Source organism: Streptopelia decaocto (genome assembly GCF_964273445.1).
Source record: "Streptopelia decaocto genome assembly, chromosome: 4".
Taxonomy (NCBI): domain Eukaryota; kingdom Metazoa; phylum Chordata; class Aves; order Columbiformes; family Columbidae; genus Streptopelia; species Streptopelia decaocto.
The window spans coordinates 31,793,385-31,814,696 of record NC_138658.1 but is presented as its reverse complement, the minus strand read 5'-3'; the positions used below and the strand labels follow the sequence as shown (position 1 = coordinate 31,814,696).

Below are 21,312 nucleotides of genomic sequence, written 5' to 3'. Positions count from 1 at the left end.
CTGGGTTTTTTTACCATGAGAGAATATCTGCCAATCATTATCAAAAGAGAGGGAATCGGCAGTAATAGCCATCCAAAAGAGAGGAAAATAGTAATTTCTAATTATTATTTGACTCATTGACTGCTAGCTCCAAAGCATATTTTGTTCAAAAGATCAATCTAGTTATGCTATCAGGTTACACTTGCCTTTGGACTGGGGGACAGGCTGATCCCTGAAGATTTTCTGCCACTGCCCAATGCTGAAGTGTAGCTGTCGTGCCCCCTCTGCATTGAGTGTGCTCACAGACTGGAAAAGGGGCAGAGATAGTCCTGAACATTACGGGGCACTATGCATGCATATATATAAAGTACTTTGAATCCCCACAGTGATATTGTTCAAATTCTTTCTTACTCTGATGATTTAGGTATTAATTTGCTTCCTGTGATTATTTAATGTGTATGTGCAGCCTGTGTGGGTTTTTTTCCTTCCCCTCTGCATGTGATGTGCTAGCAAAGGAAGACAGTAATAGTCTCCTGGGATATGTACAGCTCTGTTCACGTCTGAGGTATGAAGTCAACTCAAGACCATTTTGTTCTCATAAAATATACAGCACTGCAGTTTAATGGATAATGGCATAAATGCCAAGGTTTGATGGGCAGAACCATTTTCACTGGGAGATGAAAAAGACTGTGAGGACTTAGTGTTGGATAGGAGATATGTAAAACTGTACAGAAGCAGGATCTTGTGTGCTATGGGGTAGTGATTTTGCCTTATCTGAGCACCTGGCACACTTAGTTATTACAAAGTAATAATACATGAGATTTTTTTTTAAGGAATCTGATGGGTTTTACAGAAAGTAATTCTACTCCTTTAGATGTGTTCTTTTTTCTGCTTTTCTTGTACTGCTTTGGATGATAAAGATGGTTTTCCCTCAGGTCAACCAGAACTGACTACGTGTTTGGTTCTGTTTGAGTGTATCGGTCTGGAGGGCTGCTGAGCATCTCCAGTTCCCGCTGCACCTGGGGAAAATTATAGGGGAACGTTGTGGCTTCAGATCATGTTCTGGGTATGCTCTCTTCTGCTCTGAACTTGGGCAGAAAACTTTGCGGGGGGGGGGGGGGGAGGGGGCTGGAGTCTCTTATTTGAGTTGTCTGTATAGAAATTAAAAAATAAATAAAGGCCGCCTATCTGCTGTGCTGGTTGCAGGTATCTGTCTGAGAGCCCAACCATATGTCAGAACTTCAGTGCCCTTGAATCGAACAGTAAGGGTGAATTGAACAGATCTGTTGATGTGCGCAGAGTAGGAAACAACCACAAAAGGAGCGTTTTTAGCAAGTAATTACCTAGGGCTTTCCTTGTGCTTTCACTGAAAGACAGGTGAGAATCCTTCATGGGAGGATTTGTGTTTGAAGACAGAGCTAAGATGGCTTGGCATCGCCTGCGGGCTGCGCTGCCGGCGGGGAGCGTGTGTGCGTACAGCCTGCCCCAGGTGCGTGGGGATCCGGGGCGGCCGGGGAAGCCCTGGACCGGCTCCTGTGCTTTGCAGCTGCACCGCTGCTGTGCTGCGAATTAAGGTTTTAATGTATGTTACATAATTGCTGGATTCGCGTTTTTCAACTCCTAAATCCTCAAACCCTGTTTATTCTGTTGTTTAGCCAATAGAGGGTATTTCAGCATATTTTTTTCCCCTGGCGAAACTGTAGGGTATTTTAAATTATTCTAAAATTAACCGCACTTTTGAAGGACTAATTTGCGTCCGTCCACGGACTACAATCATGTACAAGTCCAGCCAGGCTCGCTGAGGGCGACGGTATAATTATAATTAGTGGAAATGAGCTTGTTTTGCTCCCGCTTGGAAAACCGTGAAGCGTGTGGCACCGGGGGAACAGAGCGAGGGTTGGGGAGCAGGCCCCCGGCCCCCGAGCCGGTTTGGAGAAATAGGGGGGAAAAAGGGGGGAGGGGGCAAGGAATGGCCTCAACCCACGGCGCGCTAATTTTTTTCCCCCTCTTTTCCCGGGGCGGGGGCGGTTTCCTGCCGCCGGGGCCCCCGGGCTCGCTCCCGGCCGCGCAGCCCGCAGTGCCGCGCCGCCGCTGCGGAGGCGGGCGGGGAGGGAGGGGACGGGGCGGGCGCCGGGGGAGGCGGGGGGCGGGAGGAGGCAGGCGGGCGGGCAAGCAGGCAGGCCGGCGGGCAGGGGGAGCCGGGCTCCGCGCAGGCAGGGCAGGGCCGAGGCGAGCCGAGCCGCGCCGCCGCCCGCCGTGCCTGAGCATGTCGGCGCGGGAGGCGGTGACCTACCTGCCGGAGAAGGGGCTGTACTGCCAGCGCCTGCCTGGCCGCCGGGCCCGCGGGGCGCCGCAGCCGCGCAAGGGGAAGCGCGCCGACACCATGGGTTTCTACGGCACCCTCAAGATGATTTTCTACAAAGTGAGTGCCCCCCGTCACCCCAGCTACGCGGGCAGGGAGGGAGGGCGGGAGGGGCGGAGGACGCGGGGTCCACGCGTGTTCCGCGCTGCCGCTCCGCGCCGGCGGTCCGCGGGCGGAAACGTGCCGGCGGCGGCTGGGGCTGCAGTGTGTGCTGCCGGGGAGACCTGCCAGCGCCTGGTGGCGGCTGCTGATGCGGAATACTGTTTGCTGCCTTTTTTTTTTTTTTTTTTTAATATACTGCAATCTTAGTTATTTCGATAAATAAACGTTGTCTAAAGGAGTTGTGTTTTCCTAGCGACAGAATAAATACTTGCCGAGATGTTTGCTCGGCGGTTCATGCTTTTCGGTTACACAGACGCCTTACTCACGTCTAAATCTTGTCACTAGATCTCTCTGCTGTAGAGAAAGTTTTATCTTCTTCGTATGGTAAACGACATTTTTGACCGTGTATTTACTTAGCACCTTCTGAGATGCTGGAAGTTGGTCTGTGTGGTGGTCCCCATGAGAAAGTTCCCTAAAATACCTGAAAAGAAAATAACGTACCAGAAGAAATAGGCAAAATCATTATTAGGCAACAGAATAGAGAACTGCGTATTGTTTTCTTTGCTAATGCTAAAGGGTAAATCACTGTAGCTGCTTATTCTGCAGGCTTCGTACTCGTTATTTTTAGGTGTGCTTTTGGAAAACTGCATCTCCCTCTTACGAGAAGCAGAAGAGGAGTGTGATGATGATAACCTCTCAGAAACGCAAGCAGGAAATAAAAAATTTCCTTGAATAGGAAAAAAATCCTTTCTGAAAAGTCTATCATCAAATACAGAAATTCATGTTAAAACATCTTATTTATGCTTCCAGTAATTTTGATGGCTCCTTCATCTAGCACAGTGATAAAAGATGATAGCCATTATTTTTCAGTGATGCTTACAACTGATTTTCCTGAGCGAAGCGCGGGGGGCTGCTCTTATGGGGCGTTGAGAAGCAGCCGAGGGTGAGGTTGATGTTTCGGCAGCGCTCGGGGCGGTTCTGGCTGCATGCTTGTCTGGTGAGATGCTGTGGAGTGTCCCATGTGAGGCACGGCCAAGAAAACACAGCTAGAAGGCAAGATCTTCTGGTTGCATTGTAGCTGTTCCTGCAAAAAAGAGAGAACAGTTAATCTTAGTTATCTTTCCTTTGTAGTCAATAACTAAACAAAACATAAGATCTTCAATAGCTGTTTTTAGGCAAACCCATAAAGGTATTTTAAAAGTTTAAAAGAAAAAAAAAAGTCAACAAAAATATATAAGCTTTAGAGAATCCTGTTGATGAAATTTTGAAAAAAAAGGGAGTAAATAGACAAACTAAACTCAGAATTGTTACACAGCTAGTTTATACATTCTGTAGCTCACAATTGTAAACAGCAGTAAGTATCCTTCTGCTGGCTAAAGTGGTTTTGGTGTATCACATCTTAAAACAAGAAAACCAGCAGAAACTCAGAAATTGCATTTGGCATTTGTATGTCTCATTGAGTCCAAAAGCCTGTGGTTAAAGATTACCCAAATATGTAGAAAGTAATCTTTATTTGTCTGACTGGATAAATATGGCTTTCACTGGTTTCCATCTCTTCGGTAATTTTTGCAGACTGGCTTCCCCTTTTAGCAGCTGCCCTGCTCATTATTTGGTTTTGATCATATCTAATTGCGGGTGACATTCAAGACCGAGGTTTAGTGTTTTTCATCCTTAGCCTTCTTGTAAAAATGTTGATTAATCTGTCAGATTTACTGCAGTTTTATAAATGCTTTCAATGTACAGCATTAAAATAAAAGGGTAGACAACAGAAAAAATATATTTGAATTCTTCTTTCTAGGCCTTGAAATGAATATTTGGTTTATAATGTAGATAGGCTGCCTAAAATTCAACCATTTCCATGAGAGTCATAGCAATGAACCTGAACACAAAGAATGAAGGAGTTTGCTTTAGTTCTTTCCCTCACCCCCCAGGAGAACAGAGAGAACAGTAAATAAACCAACACAGAGTTCTGCACACTTTTTAACATGTGAAATTTGGAAATTAAAAGAATGTACTTCTAATTGGTTTTGGACCCTAAAAGAGGAATAATATATGCATACACCGTAATAAACACGTATCAAATGTTGTTGAAGCTAGAAACTAAAATGTTGCTTTAAACTATCTTGTAAGTGTCAGCTTTGTTGAAATTGGATACTAAAGGAAAAAGGTAAAAATGGATTAATTTTACAGAGGTACGCGTAAGTAAGGCTGGTCACGTAACTAAATCCATGTTGTTACTCTCTTCCCTCACCTTGCAGATGAAGAGAAAGTTAGACCATGGCTCCGAGGTCCGTTCTTTCTCTCTGGGAAAGAAACCCTGCAAAGTCTCAGAATACACAAGGTAATTTAATGCAATAACAGATCTCTGGATCCTGATTCTTCCGTATATCCCGTCTTACCAATTGCTAAACCTGATTCATGGCTCCTCTTAGTATTAAAGCAGTGTAAAGGAAAGGAGGGGTGGTATCAGCAGTCGTATATTGCACAGCTGATTTAAATGATGTGAACTGAAGATGAGTTTTAATGAAGTAGCCAGACTTGCATTTCTTCGGTTGAGGTTTGTGTTTCATTCTAAATATGGTATGCCCATTTACTTAGAGACTTTTTGAGGGCTGAAATATTCCTGGGAATAAAATAAATCAGATTTTTAAAAAGGGACATAATGATAAACCCTAAGACTATTACAAACTGTGATCAAATGTATCGCTTTGCTATGGTAACAGGAATGAGAGAATGGAAATTTATGTAGGCAGGGCAGACCATCTGATCTTAACAGGAACACACACGTACTTGTTATCCACAATATGAAATTATTACGGGTTTTAATCTGCTTCCTTACTACTCCTGAATTCCACCAGATCGCACAAATAGCTGCTTGCTGTTCTAGTCAGATGCTTTGCGGGGTAAAGCACTCCTAAATGTGAGCAGTAGTGGTAGAGCAGGGCCCTGGATGCACATCTTACAACTGCAGTGCTCACTGCAGAGTTGCCGTAACAGTTGTGCTCAGATGTCACGCTGCTTCCCATCCTGTTTGGGTTTACACCATTTTATGTTTTTTTCTCTGTAATAAGCATCAATACTCCTACAAGCATTGCACTTGCTTCCCAACGCTGTCTGGGGATGTTATTTCATTTGAACACACTATAGCAGTGTTCAGTCACTGTTGGATCTTTCAAAAGTAACTTATATTTTATGTCTTTCCTTTAAGAGTTTATCAGATGATGAGTGAAAAGTTAGGACAGTGTGGGGAAACAGGCTCCAGGGTTGCTTTTCAGATGTGTAAATGCTGCAGTAGAGAAAAAGAGGTGATGTCTCGTTGCTGAGAAGCACATATTGAACCTCCACATCCCTGTCAAGCTGGCAGCTTCTCTGGGTTTCTGAATCAGTCCAGTGGAAGAACACTCTTGTTGGCCGCCAGTTCTTTGGGTGACACACCATTCTCTGCACTCCCCTAAGAGTAAACTGTTGAGCGACAAAGTACACTTTTTGTCAGGTGTCTCTGTCAGTTTCAGAGGAACCACTGGACTTGTCCAGACTTGTCCAGCTTCCACAGAAGCCTGACTGTCTGTTTCAGGGAAATGAAAACATAAAGGAAAAATAAATTATGAACAAAAAATCTTGTGGTTTAGTCTCAGGTCAAAGGAGAAAGACTTTTATATCCTGTTTTGAATAACTGTTTTTGACTCAGAACCAGTTTACAGCAGAAGAAATTAAAGTATAAGTGTTCTACTGAGGCAAGCTCAAGACTACGTGTTGCTCAGAACCAGTAGAAGCTAATTTTAAGAGCCTTATTTTGGACCTTAAATGATGGGCCTTCTGCTATATCTTTGTGCAGGTGATGAGTAAGCTGTAAAGCCAGATTTTATTTAAAAAATACTTTGAATTGATATTGATTGATTTTTAGTCATTTTTGGCATTAAAAAGAATCCTTAAATCTGATCCTGTTTAAAACTGTTTGATTATATTTTATTTAAATAATATTTAGGCAAATGATGCAGTTCTTGTGCCTATTTGTTTCCATTTTCCCTAGGATCAGACACTCTTTAAAATTGACAGGCCTGATGAACTTTCTTTACATATAACATCTGTGAAACAGTATTTTTATGTCAGTTTCTGTTTCTCTTTATTATTCAGTAAAATTAACAGTTAAAAATAAGCCTATTCAAATCAATCTTCACTTTTATTTACTAGTTTGGGTGAATGTTAGGACATGCTGTGATAGTCCTTCAGAGCAAGGAAGAGTAGAGTGAAATATTTATACAGTATGATGAGATAAATATTAAAATGAACTTGTCTTGCATCATTTGAAGCTATTCCTGTAGCCACAGAAAAGTTGGTAAAACCCTGAAGCTCATACCTACTAAAAAGCTGGATTTATCATACACAAAAGCAAAGTGGTTTTTGGGAGTCCCACACTGCATGTAAAATTTTCATGCTTGTGCAAACACTACTGGAGTTCCACATTCCCTGCTAGGGAATACAACTTTGATATTCTGTGAACAAAGTACTTTACATTATGAGAAAAAAAAAAAAAAAAGGAGAGAAAACCCAGTCAGCTGTATTTCTTTAGACTCCTACAATAGCAACTTAATCCCAGCTCTTTTAAAAGCTTCATCCCATATGAATGAGCTGTTTTTTAACGTATCAGAGTAAAAAAATCTAACTGTAATTCAGGGAACACCTTTGGCTCCTTTTCCCTCTTCACCTCACCCCCCTTCCTTTTATTCCTGTGTCACTCCATCAACATGAAAACTTCAAAAGTCTAGAGTATTTTGAATCATAGTTCCAAACCACTAAGCCACTAGAACTGCATGATACTACTGTCTCTTTGTCAAGAGAATATATTAAGAGCTAAAAATAGATGTATTTTTTTCTCTGGTGATGAAGCAGTACTAGCACATTTCACATACAGGTGAGACTTGTTTAGCTCTGGTCCCCTGCATCCCCAGTCAGAAGACACAAATGCAGCCCAGAAGGAAAGTAAATGCTCTGGCAAGGAAAGGAATATATAAACCTGCATCTATGTGGACAAGCTGCTGGCCAGTTAACGAGTAGTAATTTTTCAGCATTGAAAGGTGATGTTGATTTTCCCCCTAGTTGGAGGATTAGTACTGCAGTGGTAGAAACAGGCGGATTATGAAAGTGAGGGAACTGAGCTCTAGAGTGAGGATAGAACAATTTTTTATGTTGTTGCTTTTGCTTGAAGTTAAAGAGTTAAATAGTTGCAAATTCTGTACTAAATTTTTTGTTCTGCAATAGACTTGTACATTTTTCTGAATGTTTTACATGCGACTGTCACTTTTTATTTGTATTGCAGTACTACGGGGCTGGTGCCATGCTCTGCCACACCTACTACTTTTGGGGACCTGAGGGCAGCCAATGGCCAGGGACAACAGCGTCGCCGCATTACATCTGTGCAGCCACCAACGGGCCTTCAGGAATGGCTGAAAATGTTTCAGGTAACCAGTGCTTAGAGAAATAAACATCTGAAGCAGCTTACTTCCATGTCTTGAGTACAAGGCTGCTTCAGTAGGGGCAGTCCTCATACATCCCAGAAGTTCTCTGTCAGTGATTTTGTGTACTCTTGTGAAAAACAAATGGGCGTCAACTTTAAGGAGTTTTTCTTCCCTGTTACAGCTAGTTACTGTAGGGATTAACAAAAAGTGCTTTCTCTTGTTTCTTAATAGAATAACCCTTCCTGTTGGATGCTTTCGCATTTTCTGCAAGGTCTGTCCAACATGTAATATCTGCCTCTATGGCCTCAAGCTGAAGTGAAGTGTTTTCACTTGGAGACTAGTATTAGTGTTTGGTTTGCTTCAGTGCAGGTATAGCACTAAATTTATCATAAGTCTGGTGTATTCTAAGAATAGAAAGAAAAATTTAATGAAAAAAGATGAAAGGGAAACTCAATGAGTATTTTTACTGATCTTTGTATACTGAGCACAATGTCAGCCAGTACCTGCATACACAACAGAGGAGGAAGGAGGTTTCCTGCGTCTTTGCAACAGCCTTCAGCAATGCCTGAAACTTAATCTGACAAAAGAAAAGGTGTGAACGGCAGTGCTGTGCAGCACGTGCGCAGGCCAGAACTGAAATCTGTGTGGACACCAGTCTGTTAGCATCTAAGCCAATTTTGGGTATGTTAACACAAACACAGTTTGGGGCAGGCTCCTGCTCCTCTTCCATAATCTGTACTGTGGAGGTCTCCTTACTGTACATTTTTGCTCTCTATTTTTAAGAAACAGGGATGAATCCTAGTCCCCGATTTGAAAAATGGAAATATTATGTCTTCCTATCTTGATTAATAAACTGTTACTTCTAAAAACATTTTCAAAAGGAGTAAGTAACTAATACAGGCATTGTTTCAATTACTGTAACAGGCAATATTGTAGGTACAGTAGCAAACATAGTATTTTGCAGGCAGAAGCGTGCTTTTGGCTTGATACATGCTGCCACATAATACTGTTGATCTCGATCACTGTCAGTTCTGAACATTAATAATGTAGAACTCATTCCCTCTTTATTTTTACACATTTATAAAATGCTTAGAACAGTGCAAGTGTGGAATGATGATATTCTAGTACACATCATTCAGTTTATTAAAAATATTCACATTTAATTATTATTGGGTTTTTTTTTTTAGGCTGTTCATAGAAGTATGTCTTTTTAACCCCTAAGAATCATATTTCAGTCCTACTTTGTATATATGATAATGTAATACTATGCCATATTTTAACTTTTTGTAATGTTAAAGCCTTTGTGCTAACAAGCTGTTTTATTACCTACAATGTGTATTTTCTCCCATAAGATAGGTAGTTATCAATAGTTATATATTTTAAAAGGAAGATTGTTGGTGAAGTGTTGGTGCAGAAGTGCTTGACAGTAAAAGCAATGCTGTCGGCTGTTTGATCAGAAGAAGGGAAATAAGCCCATGGAAATTTTGCCCATGGCTGAGCTGTTATTATTTTAGGGTTTCACATTTGTGGTTAGCAATGTAGAAACCATGCTTTAATAAATATATTAGATACTTTTGGCTTTTCGAAATACTTAGTTGCAGTACTAAATTCCTAAATGTTGATCTATACTCTTGAGGGAGAGAGAGAGGCCTCCCTCTCATAACTGGAGATCATCGAGCAGCACTTATTGATCACTTCTGTCACTGGTAGTTTTTATTGTATTCACAGAAAGGAGTCCTTTATTTTAGAACCAAAAACTTTCAAAATCACATATATCAATGTTACATCTCCTTGGCTAATGCCAAACTATCTCATTTTCTGTGTGCTTATTTTCCACGTGAGTTTTATGAAAGGGGCGAGTCTTCAACACTCAAATGATAAAAGCACATTGTTAGAGTCAGAGGAGCTAGCTCTGCCCAGGGGCAGAATTAAATGGCACATGTGGCATCATTCTTGCAATACAAAGCTTTTCCTCTACAGAAAAAGGAGAGCTTTCTTCTTTATGTACTGTATGCCTGCTAAACCTGCTTAATAGCACTATCTTATTTTATATGAAAATATATTTCTAATTAATTTTAAAGCTTAATTTCCAGGGGGACATTAGCTGGATGTATGTCCTGTTTCAAAGTAGAACTGTCCTTTGGCATAGAAGGTGTCAGTAACAAGGGATACTCAGGTATTTTGAAGTCTCTCACCTGTACATTGGCCTTCAGTTGTTCTCCCATGTTATCTTTTCAAATTAAAAAGCAAGACCATGCTTCAAATACTAAGAAAACTTAAGGTGGCCTCTAGGGGTTTTTAAAATTTATTTTTTATATGTTATTGCTGCTGTTAGGTTTTATGGTTGATCTAAGCCTCTTATGTTGAAAGTGACAGACTAATGCAGAAAGGAGAAACAATTGGAAGTGTAGTTGCACTTTCCCTTTAAAAATAAAGACATATTGATTTCAATCAAATGCAAGTCTGGAAGGAAGAACAGAAAAGCTTTTTAATAGGTTCAAACCATTTAATTTCTTAAAGACCTATTTGTTTTTTCTTTTTTACACTGGCTTTTGGCTTCAGGTCTTTTTAATATCCGCTATAAGACCTTAAAACTCAGTGCCCAAGTGAATCTTTACAAGATTTTTTCTTTCACAAGAAAATGTATTTTATTAGAAGCAGGATATATTTGTTAAGTCATCAAGTTGCTTGCCAAAATGAAAAAAAATCACCTGCATGCTAAGTTCAGTCAGAGATGGTATCACTTTTGTTAATTTCTCTCTCTCTTCATTATTCCCACTTCAAATATTTAGAGTGTTGAATTTTATTTAGGTAATGTGATTAAAAAGTGTGTTTTCTTGGCAAATTGATGTTCAAAAGTTGTTCCATACGCAGGAAATAACTGAGTAACTAGTGAATGCTATTATTTTACCTAAAATTGGGAGCATTTTTTTCTCAGCAGTTTAGATAGTGTCTAAAAGGCTTTTGCCATTTCTGGCTGGTAAGAATACTCTTCGTTGGTCTTTTGCATAAGCAGTTGGCTAAGCCTAAATTCAAATTACTTACCATTCTCCATTTCTTATTCTTCTGAAGACACTCATGAATGCATAAATGTGTGACTGAATAGTCCACCTCTTACATGAAGCAGGCGGTAAAGATTATATCATGACCAGCACTGCAGGATTTTCTGCTCTGTATCTCATGGTGGGACAAGGTCAAGGGTTTGGTGTTTCTGTGCAACTCCTACACACAGGATGGGAGAGATCTGCACTACAGCAGCACACCCCTTTTTGCTGTGTCAGCATTATCAGTTTGTTTCCAGGGAATGGTGCAGCCTTGCAGCAAATCTGCTGATCATGCCTGCATGTTTCCCCTTGGTTTGGGTCTCAGGGCTCTTTTGATACACACAATTTAGACTCTTCAGAAGAAGCTCTACGTTGTCCAATGGTTCACATTACATGTGGTGCAGATGTTCAGCCCAGGGGACCAGACTAGGTCTTATAAATGGGTTGGTGTGGGGGCTTCAGCACCAGAGGCTCCTGGACGCCTCCTGTTGTGACAAACTACTTGCTGATGTAGACAGTGTTTCTTTCAGTGGATTTTGCCTATGTGCTGTTTTTATCCAGACTGAGATCCCTTTGAGGGGGAGGATGGCAGGGTTCTTGGTGGCTGACCCAAGAGTCAGACAGAAGCAGGCCCCAGAAGAGCCCTTCCTTGCAGGTCTCTATAATGTCAGACCTCTATTAACAGGACAAGTAATGGAGAACAGCACCCTGAAATTAAACCTTTTAAAATAGGTGTCCTAAATATACCTATAATAGAAAAAAAAAAGTAATTGCTACAAACTTTAATTGTACAAATTGGAGCTAGCACATGAGAGCTGTGCGATAGGAAAGTGTAGATCACAGAAGAGTAGAGGTGGAGAAACAGAAGATGATAAATGGATAGGTGGCAGGTCAGACAGGAGAGATGAGGTGGAAGTTGTAGAAGCAGCAAAGACGTAATTTATATTGATTATATAGCTGTTTTACATGCCTGAAAAAGAAAGGAAGGACATTTGAACATAACAGCAACGGAGAATAAGGAGTAGTTTTCAGGTAGGTAGTGCCATGGTTGCAGCAACTGTATTGCTGATTGAGGAAATGGTATGAACCAGCCAAAAGGCCTCGGCTGACAAATGAACACCTCCTCGGAGAAATGGGAGGGAAGAGGTGGGATGCTTGTTGAGGAGTCTCAGATCATTCAAAGAGTATGTGAAGTGCCTGCTGGCTTTCCAAGGGGTATGTGAATGAATCCTCAACTTACCTTTTCTAGGGGAACCCCTGCGCATAATAAAAGCTTTATTTTAAGTTTAAATTAAATTTCGAAGACGAGGAGAACCAATCAAACAAATGCATTTTAAAGATATATTCTTTACAAGGATCTTCAATTTAAAAGGTAGTTGCATGGTAGAAATCCACTACACCACATCTCAGAAGTCCTTGGTCATCTACAATGTTTGAAACTTTGCAAACTGGTACATGTTTACTTTTCTTTCTGTTCTGTGACACTTGTTCACTGTGTTGTTTCTCATCAAAGCCACAAACTTATTTCTTACCGTCTCTGTTCAATGTGCTACCTGCAACTGTTCTTGCAAACAGATCAAGCTGTGGGGCCCAGAAACAGTAATTCACCAGTCTTGCCGTCAATGCAAACAGTTGTGTTAATCTGGCAAGGCTTCATCCCAATTTTCCACAGCAAACATTTCCCTCAGAGACCCCTTACCAGCCATAGCTGGAGGTTTGTTTGCTTAAATGAAAGACTGAGGGGACAGTGTCCTAGAGAAAACATTTTGTAGCAGCTGATTGCTTAAAAAGAGCCTCAGGAAGCTGCCTGTAACCATCCCCTAATGGTGAACGGACAGATGAAAGAGGGTGCTGCTTTTATTCATTAGCATCTCTTTCTCATTCTTGAATCTTTTCCATTTGCTGTTCAGATCTGGATTATATTTTAAAACTAGAAATGTCTGAGTGTGAGAGAGTTACAGATTAAGATAGTGTACAGCGAAATTATTAATCAGTATCATGTTTATAACTGCTAGTAATGTTTGGCACAGCAAAAAACAATGCTCTTCAGGTTGAGTTGTTCTAATTTAATAAATGTAGCTATTTATAAATTAAGGGCAGACTGACCTTAGAAATTTATATTATAAGGAAGTTGCACAGTTAATACTTTTCCCTTTTTTAATTCTCCAAAATTCAAACACGGCTGACAGAGGAGATTAAAGATTGCAAACGTTTGTACCCAACATCAGCTCTGGGTTAATGAAACAAACACTAGTTGGAAAGTTGGTGGGATAAACAGTTCTTCAGTGCATGGTTTATGGAGAAGTGCTCTCTGATGCAAATGTTTCTATTGAAAGAAATGTATAATAAAAGCTGCTTGTAACAGCACTGCTGCAGTTTATGGTGAGACATTCCTGTTTCTTTTTAATATTCTGAGGTATCAGATACGAGAGACGGAAACCCTCATCTTGCATGGTGACAACCTGCATACACACACACGGGTGGGGCCAGTTTAGTTTTCAGGCCAGTTTAGACTATTTTACTGACTTCTGGCAGCGTTTGGAAAGGCTCAGGTCATAGGAATGTCCTTCCCCTCCAGCATCTGCCACGTCTGTGTTGTGGAGCAGGTGTGTAAGGGGGTTGCCCAAGCTCCAGGCGCTGCCTGCCTTCTGACAGCAGTGCCGGCAGCTGCTCGCTTCAGGGTGAGCACAGCTCAAAGCTGCTTTCCCTGCCCTGGTGGTCTCGTGAAAGTCAGGTGTGTCATCCTGTGGGTGAATGATCACAGAATCGTCTTGGTTGGAAAAGACCTTTGAGGTCATCCAGTCCAACCGTTAACCCAGTACTGCCAAGTCCACCTCTAACCCATGTCCCTAAGCACCTATGCATCTTTTAAGCCCCTCCAGGGATGGGGACTCCACCACTGCCCTGGGCAGCCTGTTGCAATGCCTGACAACCCCTTCTGTGAAGAAGTTTTTCCTCATATCCAATCTAGACCTCCTTTGGAGCAACTTGATACTTTTCTTGACATTCTAAGTGTTTTCACAACTGGGGAGAAGTGATGCAATGTGATGATCTTTCTACGTCGAGTAAAGCCAGGTCTTTATCTGTTTTGCATTTGCTTCCAAAGAGACCGGAGTTGTCAGAATCAAATCCAGAGAACAGAAATTTGGAGCATGAGTAATAAAGGTCCTGAGATACATAGCAGATTAATACAGAAATCTTAATTGTAAGGTATCTTGCCTTTTTTTTTTAATTTCAGTTAGCCTCTTACCGTAACCGTAATATCATTTGTATGTGCTAATTTGCTTGTAAATGTCACTCTAGAAGACATTCAAGAATACGAATGTGAATCTGCTCTCAAAACTGTGATGTCTCATTTTCTGTCCTCTCTAAGGCTTTGTTCATGCTCTAATTCTGTTGCTAAATCAGTTAGCAGTGGCTGTTGTTTTCTCCCATAGAAATTATTTTTTTCTTTAAATTGTTTTCACATAACAAATCAAAACTCTTTGATGAGCACAGATGAGTTTAAGGCGTGCTTTTCAGATGTGGAGTATATTCAGTTATTATTTTTTTTCTGCAAATGATGCTGTTAATCTGCTGTGCTCTCAGATGAGTGCCTTATTAAAATCTTGAAATTTTATGGTGCCCATTAGTAAAAATGTGAAGTAAGAAAATTACCAATCAAAATTCTCTGTTTATTCAAGTGTAAATTGATACTTCCAAAGTACACGTTGGTTTATAGCCAAGATTCTGAAATTACAGCATTGTCACTGAGGGACATATTGTACTAATAAGCAGGCAATAAGCTAATGTACTTTCAGAGAAAGTTTCTTTACTTTCCTTTCATCTTGTTTCATTTAAAGTTTTTGGTCTGCCAAATGAAAAAGAAAGGTTAAATGTTATCTCACTTCAATGCAAATGGAGAAAAAGAGGGAGCGCGCTCTGTTGCAACCCCTTCATTGTCAGTAATATGTGTGTAGATTTCATGAACTTCAAAAGAAGCTTAATTAATTTAATTGTTATTATTAAATATTATTATGTATTTAATTGCTAATCTGTATGTGTGTGTAGAACAAATCCTTTCTTAGCTTACGAATCAATGTAGCAATTTTCAATATTTTGTGTTGATTAGCTTCTCATTTTTGTGTAATTAACATGAGCATTTATCTTGCTGGCTTTTTTTAATATGCTCTTTATATGCGTGTATATAGGTTGACAAGGACACCTAACTTGCCTTTTTGGCAAAGCAGTGGCATTTATTAATATCAACCAAACCAGTAAACTAGTATATTAAACTAAGCTTACTGTTTCTTTTTGTTTCTTTTTTGTTTTGTTTTGTTTGTTTGTTTTGTTTTTTATTTTTTCTTGCAGAGCTGGAGTGGACCAGAGAAGTTACTTGCTTTAGATGAACTGATTGATAGTTGTGAACCAACACAAGTAAAACACATGATGCAAGTGATAGAGCCCCAGTTTCAAAGAGACTTCATTTCCTTGCTCCCAAAAGAGGTGAGAAATACAGGTTAATGCTGGACTGTGCAGCGCTTCTGCTGCCACCTTTTAAAAACTTCTCACTCATTATGGCTTTGGTTTTGCCAACGCAGTGATGTAAACTGACGTTAAAGAGGTCCACAGGTTGATACGCTGCCATAACATAGTAACTGCAATTTCAGATTAACGTAGCCTTATCTCTTGATAGGCATTTAGATACCTGGAAATACAGATTACTCCTTTGAACAAAATCCCAGTAGCTTTAAAATTATCTCTGTATCTTAATTGGGCCGATTGTGCTGTTTTTTGAGAACTAATTCTGTTAGGGCACTCAGAAAGATTTCCTCTGGATGCAAGACCTTTCTGCACATTATTCTGTAAGTTTAACCATTATTGTTTAATGCTTTAAGTGATGGGTGGGTTTGTGAACGTTGTCTTTGAATTTATTTTAAACAGAGCCCTGAAATCTCTACCAGAAAAAACAAAAGTAAACCCAGATAAGCACTTCTCACTAAGATGAAAGCCAAATTCTAATTAAGCAGATATCTTACAGTAAATCCTTTACTACAAATCAGATCATGTTGTATCAGGTTAAAGAGAAACTAAGATTTTTATTTCACCATGTGTGCTTTTCAGCATGTGTAACTAAATACTGTCCATAGAAGAGTAGTTGTTGGTGTCCTCACAGCTAGAATATGAGGGTGGTATGAAAGATTGTAAACCCAGTGTGCTACAGTTATTAAATGAATGTATTTTAGTTGATTTAGAAATGGTATTTCTGACCTTGATTGATTTTAGGGAATTGGAAATTGTTTTGTTGCTTGGAGTGGGGAGGAAGTCTATTTTGTTTTGCCAGATCTCCCCCATGTTGGGTTTTCCATGTGAAAATTTTCATGAGGGCTGAAGTCTTCATAAGTCTTTAGTTACTAACACATTACAAAGCAAGTTCTTCAAAGGTATTCTGGTGCTAGTGTTTGGTTGCTGTGTTTAACATGGTCTTATTATGTGAAGACTGTTCTGTATCTCTGTTTTGTGATGTTTTTTCTGGTGTATATCCTATTTTTGAACACTTAGATGTACAAGACCCTTCTGTTCTTTGCCATAGCATCATATCTTCATGAGTCAGGAAGTGTCACAGCCTTCCTTTGCTGGTTAGCATTGGGGCAGGGGTCGGAAGCAATTTTTGCAACAAGTATTAACATAGTACATGTGACGTGAGATTAGTATTTCCAGCAGCGCTTCCTGTGGCAGCCGCCTTCCCGAGTGGGAAGGACACTGCGGGAGGAGAGGAGCTGGGCAAGGCCCCTGTGTTTGCCTTGTTTCTGGAGAAGCTGCCCATGGCAGCCTTGGTTCCGAGGCACAGGAAGGCAGCAAGACTTTATATTTGGAGAAGACAAAGGATAGTTTGCCACTTCTGCATCTGTTAAATCTGGAAATTTGATACAGAATTGGTAACAGTAACTTGCAGCTCAGTTGTCTTTGCATGATTATGGGGCAAAATTAATTCAAGTATAACCAATGATCTAGTTATGCTGTAACTAATGATCATGTTGTTATTTCGGTTTTACCAATTCTTTCACAGAAAAGACATGCTATTTAGCTGTAAAACTTCGTGTATCATTTTTGTTTCTTGACTCCATTGTAAGCTACTTGTGCTTAATTCAATTAATTTATTTTTAGTGTTTGTTTTTGCTTCTTGAACCCGGGATACTGTCAAGTGTTTAGCTTCAAAGGCTGACTTCACCAGCAAAGCTGGCTGAAATAATTTTAGCTTCCTAACCTCTAGTCGCTGTCACCAAAATTAACTAAGTTAAACAAAAAAAACCCATTGAGCTGCCTCAACCATCCACTCTCATCTTTGAAGGTGATTCTCCTCCCAGATGTCCTCAGCGATGCCGTCCCCAGCTGTCACGCTGGGTGCAGGAGGGGGTGATGTGCTGAGCTGGGGGGGATGGCAGCAATCATTTGTTGGGGTCAGCAGTTCTGTGACCGGGCTTCCCCATGGAAGCGCCCTGTGAAACCACGCTCGCCTGGGCTGTCGCTCTGCGTTAACATCTGTAGTTACCTCCAGTGCTGTTGGATGCAATGCAGGGATTTTATTACCTAACCAGAATGAGAAGCTGATTTGGACAGGAGGGCCTTTCTTCGAAAACGTTTTGAGCACTGCTAAGATAGTAGCTTAATAACTGAATAATGAAGGAAATGTTTGCTTTCCTCCTGAGGAAACATGCAGTCAAACAATTAATCTGAAATGAGTACTCCTGTTTTCTTGCTGAGACTTTAGAAATAATTATTGAAATTACTTGTTTGTGAAAACCAGGTCTAGAAACCAACAGATCAGGAGTTTTGCTGAAATCAGCCACAGAAATTTTGTTGGTGCCACGTGTGTGAGTGAAGAAAAAGGAGAGAAGCTGCTTGTTATTGGGTATTATTAACACTACAGCGGAGAGCAGTCACAATTGAGTCAAAGGTCAGATCTTTGCTACCTGAAATTTTTGTATAACTAGATCCATGAGCTGAGACAAAGGGACGTCATATTTTACGCACTGCTAATCTTAAAGTCAATCGTGGGCTATGTTGACCCTTGATGACTATTTAGATAAATATAGTCTAAAATAAATGTCACCCATATGTAACCTCTTCTAGAATCAGTTGGCTCACAGGTTTTAATTAACACCATCTTAGCAAGCGTCCGTATCTGTATAGATAGGACAAGTGATATTTGAACAAACTCTGCCATTAGTTAAGGAACATCCAGCAAAAATGGAAAGGATCTCTTTCAAGTTTGGGTCTTGCCGCGTGCAGGACTATCTGATGTGTGTTGGGAAACAGCACTTCTTAAATAATTTTACGTTACCAGAAATTAGGACAGAAAGTCTAAAAATATGGGTGCAGTCGTTGCTCTTGTAACAGAGAGCCTTAGCACCAGATCCCAAATGCCGACTCCCCGAGCAGGGGCAGAAGGATGATTCTGCAGCTGTATGGCCTGGGGTGCGTATGGGATCTAATGCATAACTTACAACACAGGTCCCTCCAATGCGGAGTCCTGCGTGTTCAACGTGAGCTGCAGCTGATGACTTGCAAACAAGGTGTGCATGCAGTCAAAATGCAAACAGTTCTGTTGTACTGAATTCCTGCTCAGTCACTGGCTGGTCTAGATTACTGAAAGTAAACGTTTCTCACATAATAAGGTCAAAAATCTGCTGAGGTCAACAGCCTATGGTTATGACTTCCTTACTGAATTTCAGTCTGTCCTGCTTTGAAGGGCAGATTCCATATATATACATCATAACTCCAACTAAAAAGTAAATTTAAAAAATCCTAAACACAAAAAGATGTCAAGCAGAAGTAAAAGTGGATGATCTATTTTGCCTGGCAACCTTTGCATCTTATTAGTTACTGACAAAGACCTCACTGTTTTAGCATGTAAGTAGGTTTTTTGCATCGCCTTCTATCAATATTCTTTCTGCAGAGTTTTTAGCCATGGAAGGGACTTTCCTGGCTCTTACTCTTCTGTTTTCCATGACTCGGGAGACTGTTGCTGTTAAGTAGAAAAGCTGCACTTGGTCATCATACCCTTAAGGAGAGCTGTCCCTGTATTTCGGATTGTGTTTTAGGTGCCTCTATCCCTGCTTAAGACTTCAGTAGACCTGAAGATATTTGTGGAGATGTGGTGGGGTTTAATCATGGTCATCACATGGCTCTGCTCAGTCAGCAGAGGTCTGAATTCTCCCCAATAACCTTTAATTTTGTCACATGGAAAAGTTCATCTTCTGTTTATCTTCTGCTGCCTGTTGGGATTCCCGATATGCTTTTTGTAACAGACTATGTGCAGTATCGAAGTTCCATATTTCAGTCCTTCTGCATCCCTGTCTGTAAAACTCCCCGTAGCAGGGCTGAGGAGTGTGTGTGCATTCTAATGAGAGCGGAGCGATAGGTGTGCAGTGTTGCTGCAGCTGCAGTGCTGCTTTTCAACTCGAGTGCACGTAGCATTTACTTTTTCTGTATTCAGGCTCCCTGAGTGACGTTATTCATCACAACATATTTTCCTATTTGCTCACATGGTGAGTGTTGCATTTTCTAGTTAAACTCTCAAAAGAACTTTTGGTATAGTTGCTAGCTAACATAACATAGACATAATTGGTTTAGTAATAGTTCTGTTAATGGTTCAAAGTAATGAGGATTACATTAAAAATATAATAGTGATTTCAGCTGACATCTACTCTCTTGCAAATACAAGTATCATTTCTGATGTGATCTGTATGGATTTAGTTCCTTAAGATGATTGTTATACTTTCATGTGCCCCCTGGAATAAACCGTAGCTCTAAGTTTCTGAGACTGTTTAATAATTTAGTGTTTCAATTTTCTGTATTTCAGCCCCTGATGTGTGATAATACTTCAAGTTACTTCACATTGCCTTTCAAAAGCGATTCAGTGAATACACTTTCTTTTTTCGTAGCTGGCACTGTATGTGCTGTCATTCCTGGAACCCAGGGACCTTCTGCAGGCAGCCCAGACCTGTCGTTACTGGAGAATTCTGGCCGAAGATAATCTTCTCTGGAGAGAGAAATGCAAAGAGGAGGGTAAGGCTGAGCAAAAAGATGGATGTAATGGTCAAAGAGTTGCTGTCACAAAAGGTGCAGTTCATTTACATAATAAGCTTAAAGTTTTACAAAGGCAATTCAGGCAACTTTTAAATTTACTGGTAGTGATGCTTTGAGCTATGTGGTACATATCTCTGTTGAAAGTAAGAAGCAGAAATAATCCGTGGAGTACTAGAAATGAAACTAGAGTTCAGTTTGAACATCTTATTTATAAAGTATACTAGGTGTATGTTTTTCAAACACAACTGGTTTTGCTTTTTAAGGATTATTTTTATTCAAAATACATCCAAAGCAAATAAGAGATGAGATGTAAAAATGATAATATAGTCTTGCAGTTTGTAAATAACATGGAGGAAAAGCTGTTTCAATGGTCAGGTAGAAGGGATGCTAAAATTTCACGTCATTTATAGGAAAATTAACAGAGAAATGGCTCATGGTGGGGGGAAGAGGTTGCTAACTTGATTGCTTAGAGGGGAACATACAGGCCCGAAGCCACATAGATACTGCCTGCTCGTGCCAAATCAAGAAGATGCAGTGGTTCAGCAGTAATGTGAACGGGCAATAAAAGGCTCCCAGGGAAGTTGCCATGTATTTGAGCACAGGAAGAATGTTTGCTTTTATTTTTAAGGAGAATTATATGAACAAGGAGTCTGTTCCGGGGAGCAGAGCACAAGCATGTGATTTCAGAAGCAGTATCCCTCTTGGACACAGGCAGGCTGCCTCAGAGTGTGGCCACAAGAACTTGTGAGAGGTCCATGCAAAGGCTTTAAAAACATGACAGTGTGAATATATCTGGCTGTTTGTAATGGCACGTCAATTAATTAGTTTTCTTGTGCAGTAGAAACCAGGTATCTGACCTCTTAAATCTTCTCGAAGATTCCCCTCTTAGATATTTCAGTGAAAATGCATTAAGAGGACAAAATGAAAAAAAGGAGATGATCAGGAGGGGTATGTGCCTACATTTCTGAGCTTAGAAATAAAACCAACTATGCCCAGGCATGAGAGCACAGACAGAATAGGACTGTAGGCTGCTCAGGCTTGGTGAGGTGCTCAGTAATGCAAAGGAGCAGTTGATTCAAGACTTGCAGATAAAGACGAGAGGAGGGGAATCCACGCACTGGCAAGAGACAAGCCTTGTGCCAGTAATGAGATGCGGTGGAGAGAGGAGCTGCATGGAAAAGAGAGATGGGTGAGAGAATTGTTAAGAAAAGATCTATCTGTAGTAGCAAGGCTAAAACAAAGCACTACCATTTAAGCATCAGTTCAGAAGGGGCACAGCTATGCTTAAATTCCAGCC

General features: G+C 40.5%; 1 protein-coding gene across 6 annotated transcripts in view; it reads left to right on the top strand.

Moving 5' to 3' along the window:
- The window catches only part of FBXW7 (F-box and WD repeat domain containing 7), a 179,490-nt gene that overhangs the window by 144,118 nt on the left and 14,060 nt on the right, over positions 1-21,312 (top strand). For 4 of the 6 annotated variants that reach the window (XM_082051427.1, XM_082051426.1, XM_082051425.1 and 1 more), the window contains 4 exons: positions 4,702-4,784; positions 7,761-7,902; positions 15,294-15,428; positions 19,871-19,994. In XM_082051427.1, coding sequence (XP_081907553.1) covers positions 4,702-4,784; positions 7,761-7,902; positions 15,294-15,428; positions 19,871-19,994 — 484 coding nt within the window. Of the gene's footprint in view, positions 1-2,163; positions 2,402-4,701; positions 4,785-7,760; positions 7,903-15,293; positions 15,429-19,788; positions 19,995-21,312 lie in introns of those variants that run through there. The other 2 variants (XM_082051428.1, XM_082051430.1) reach the window with 2 other exon arrangements.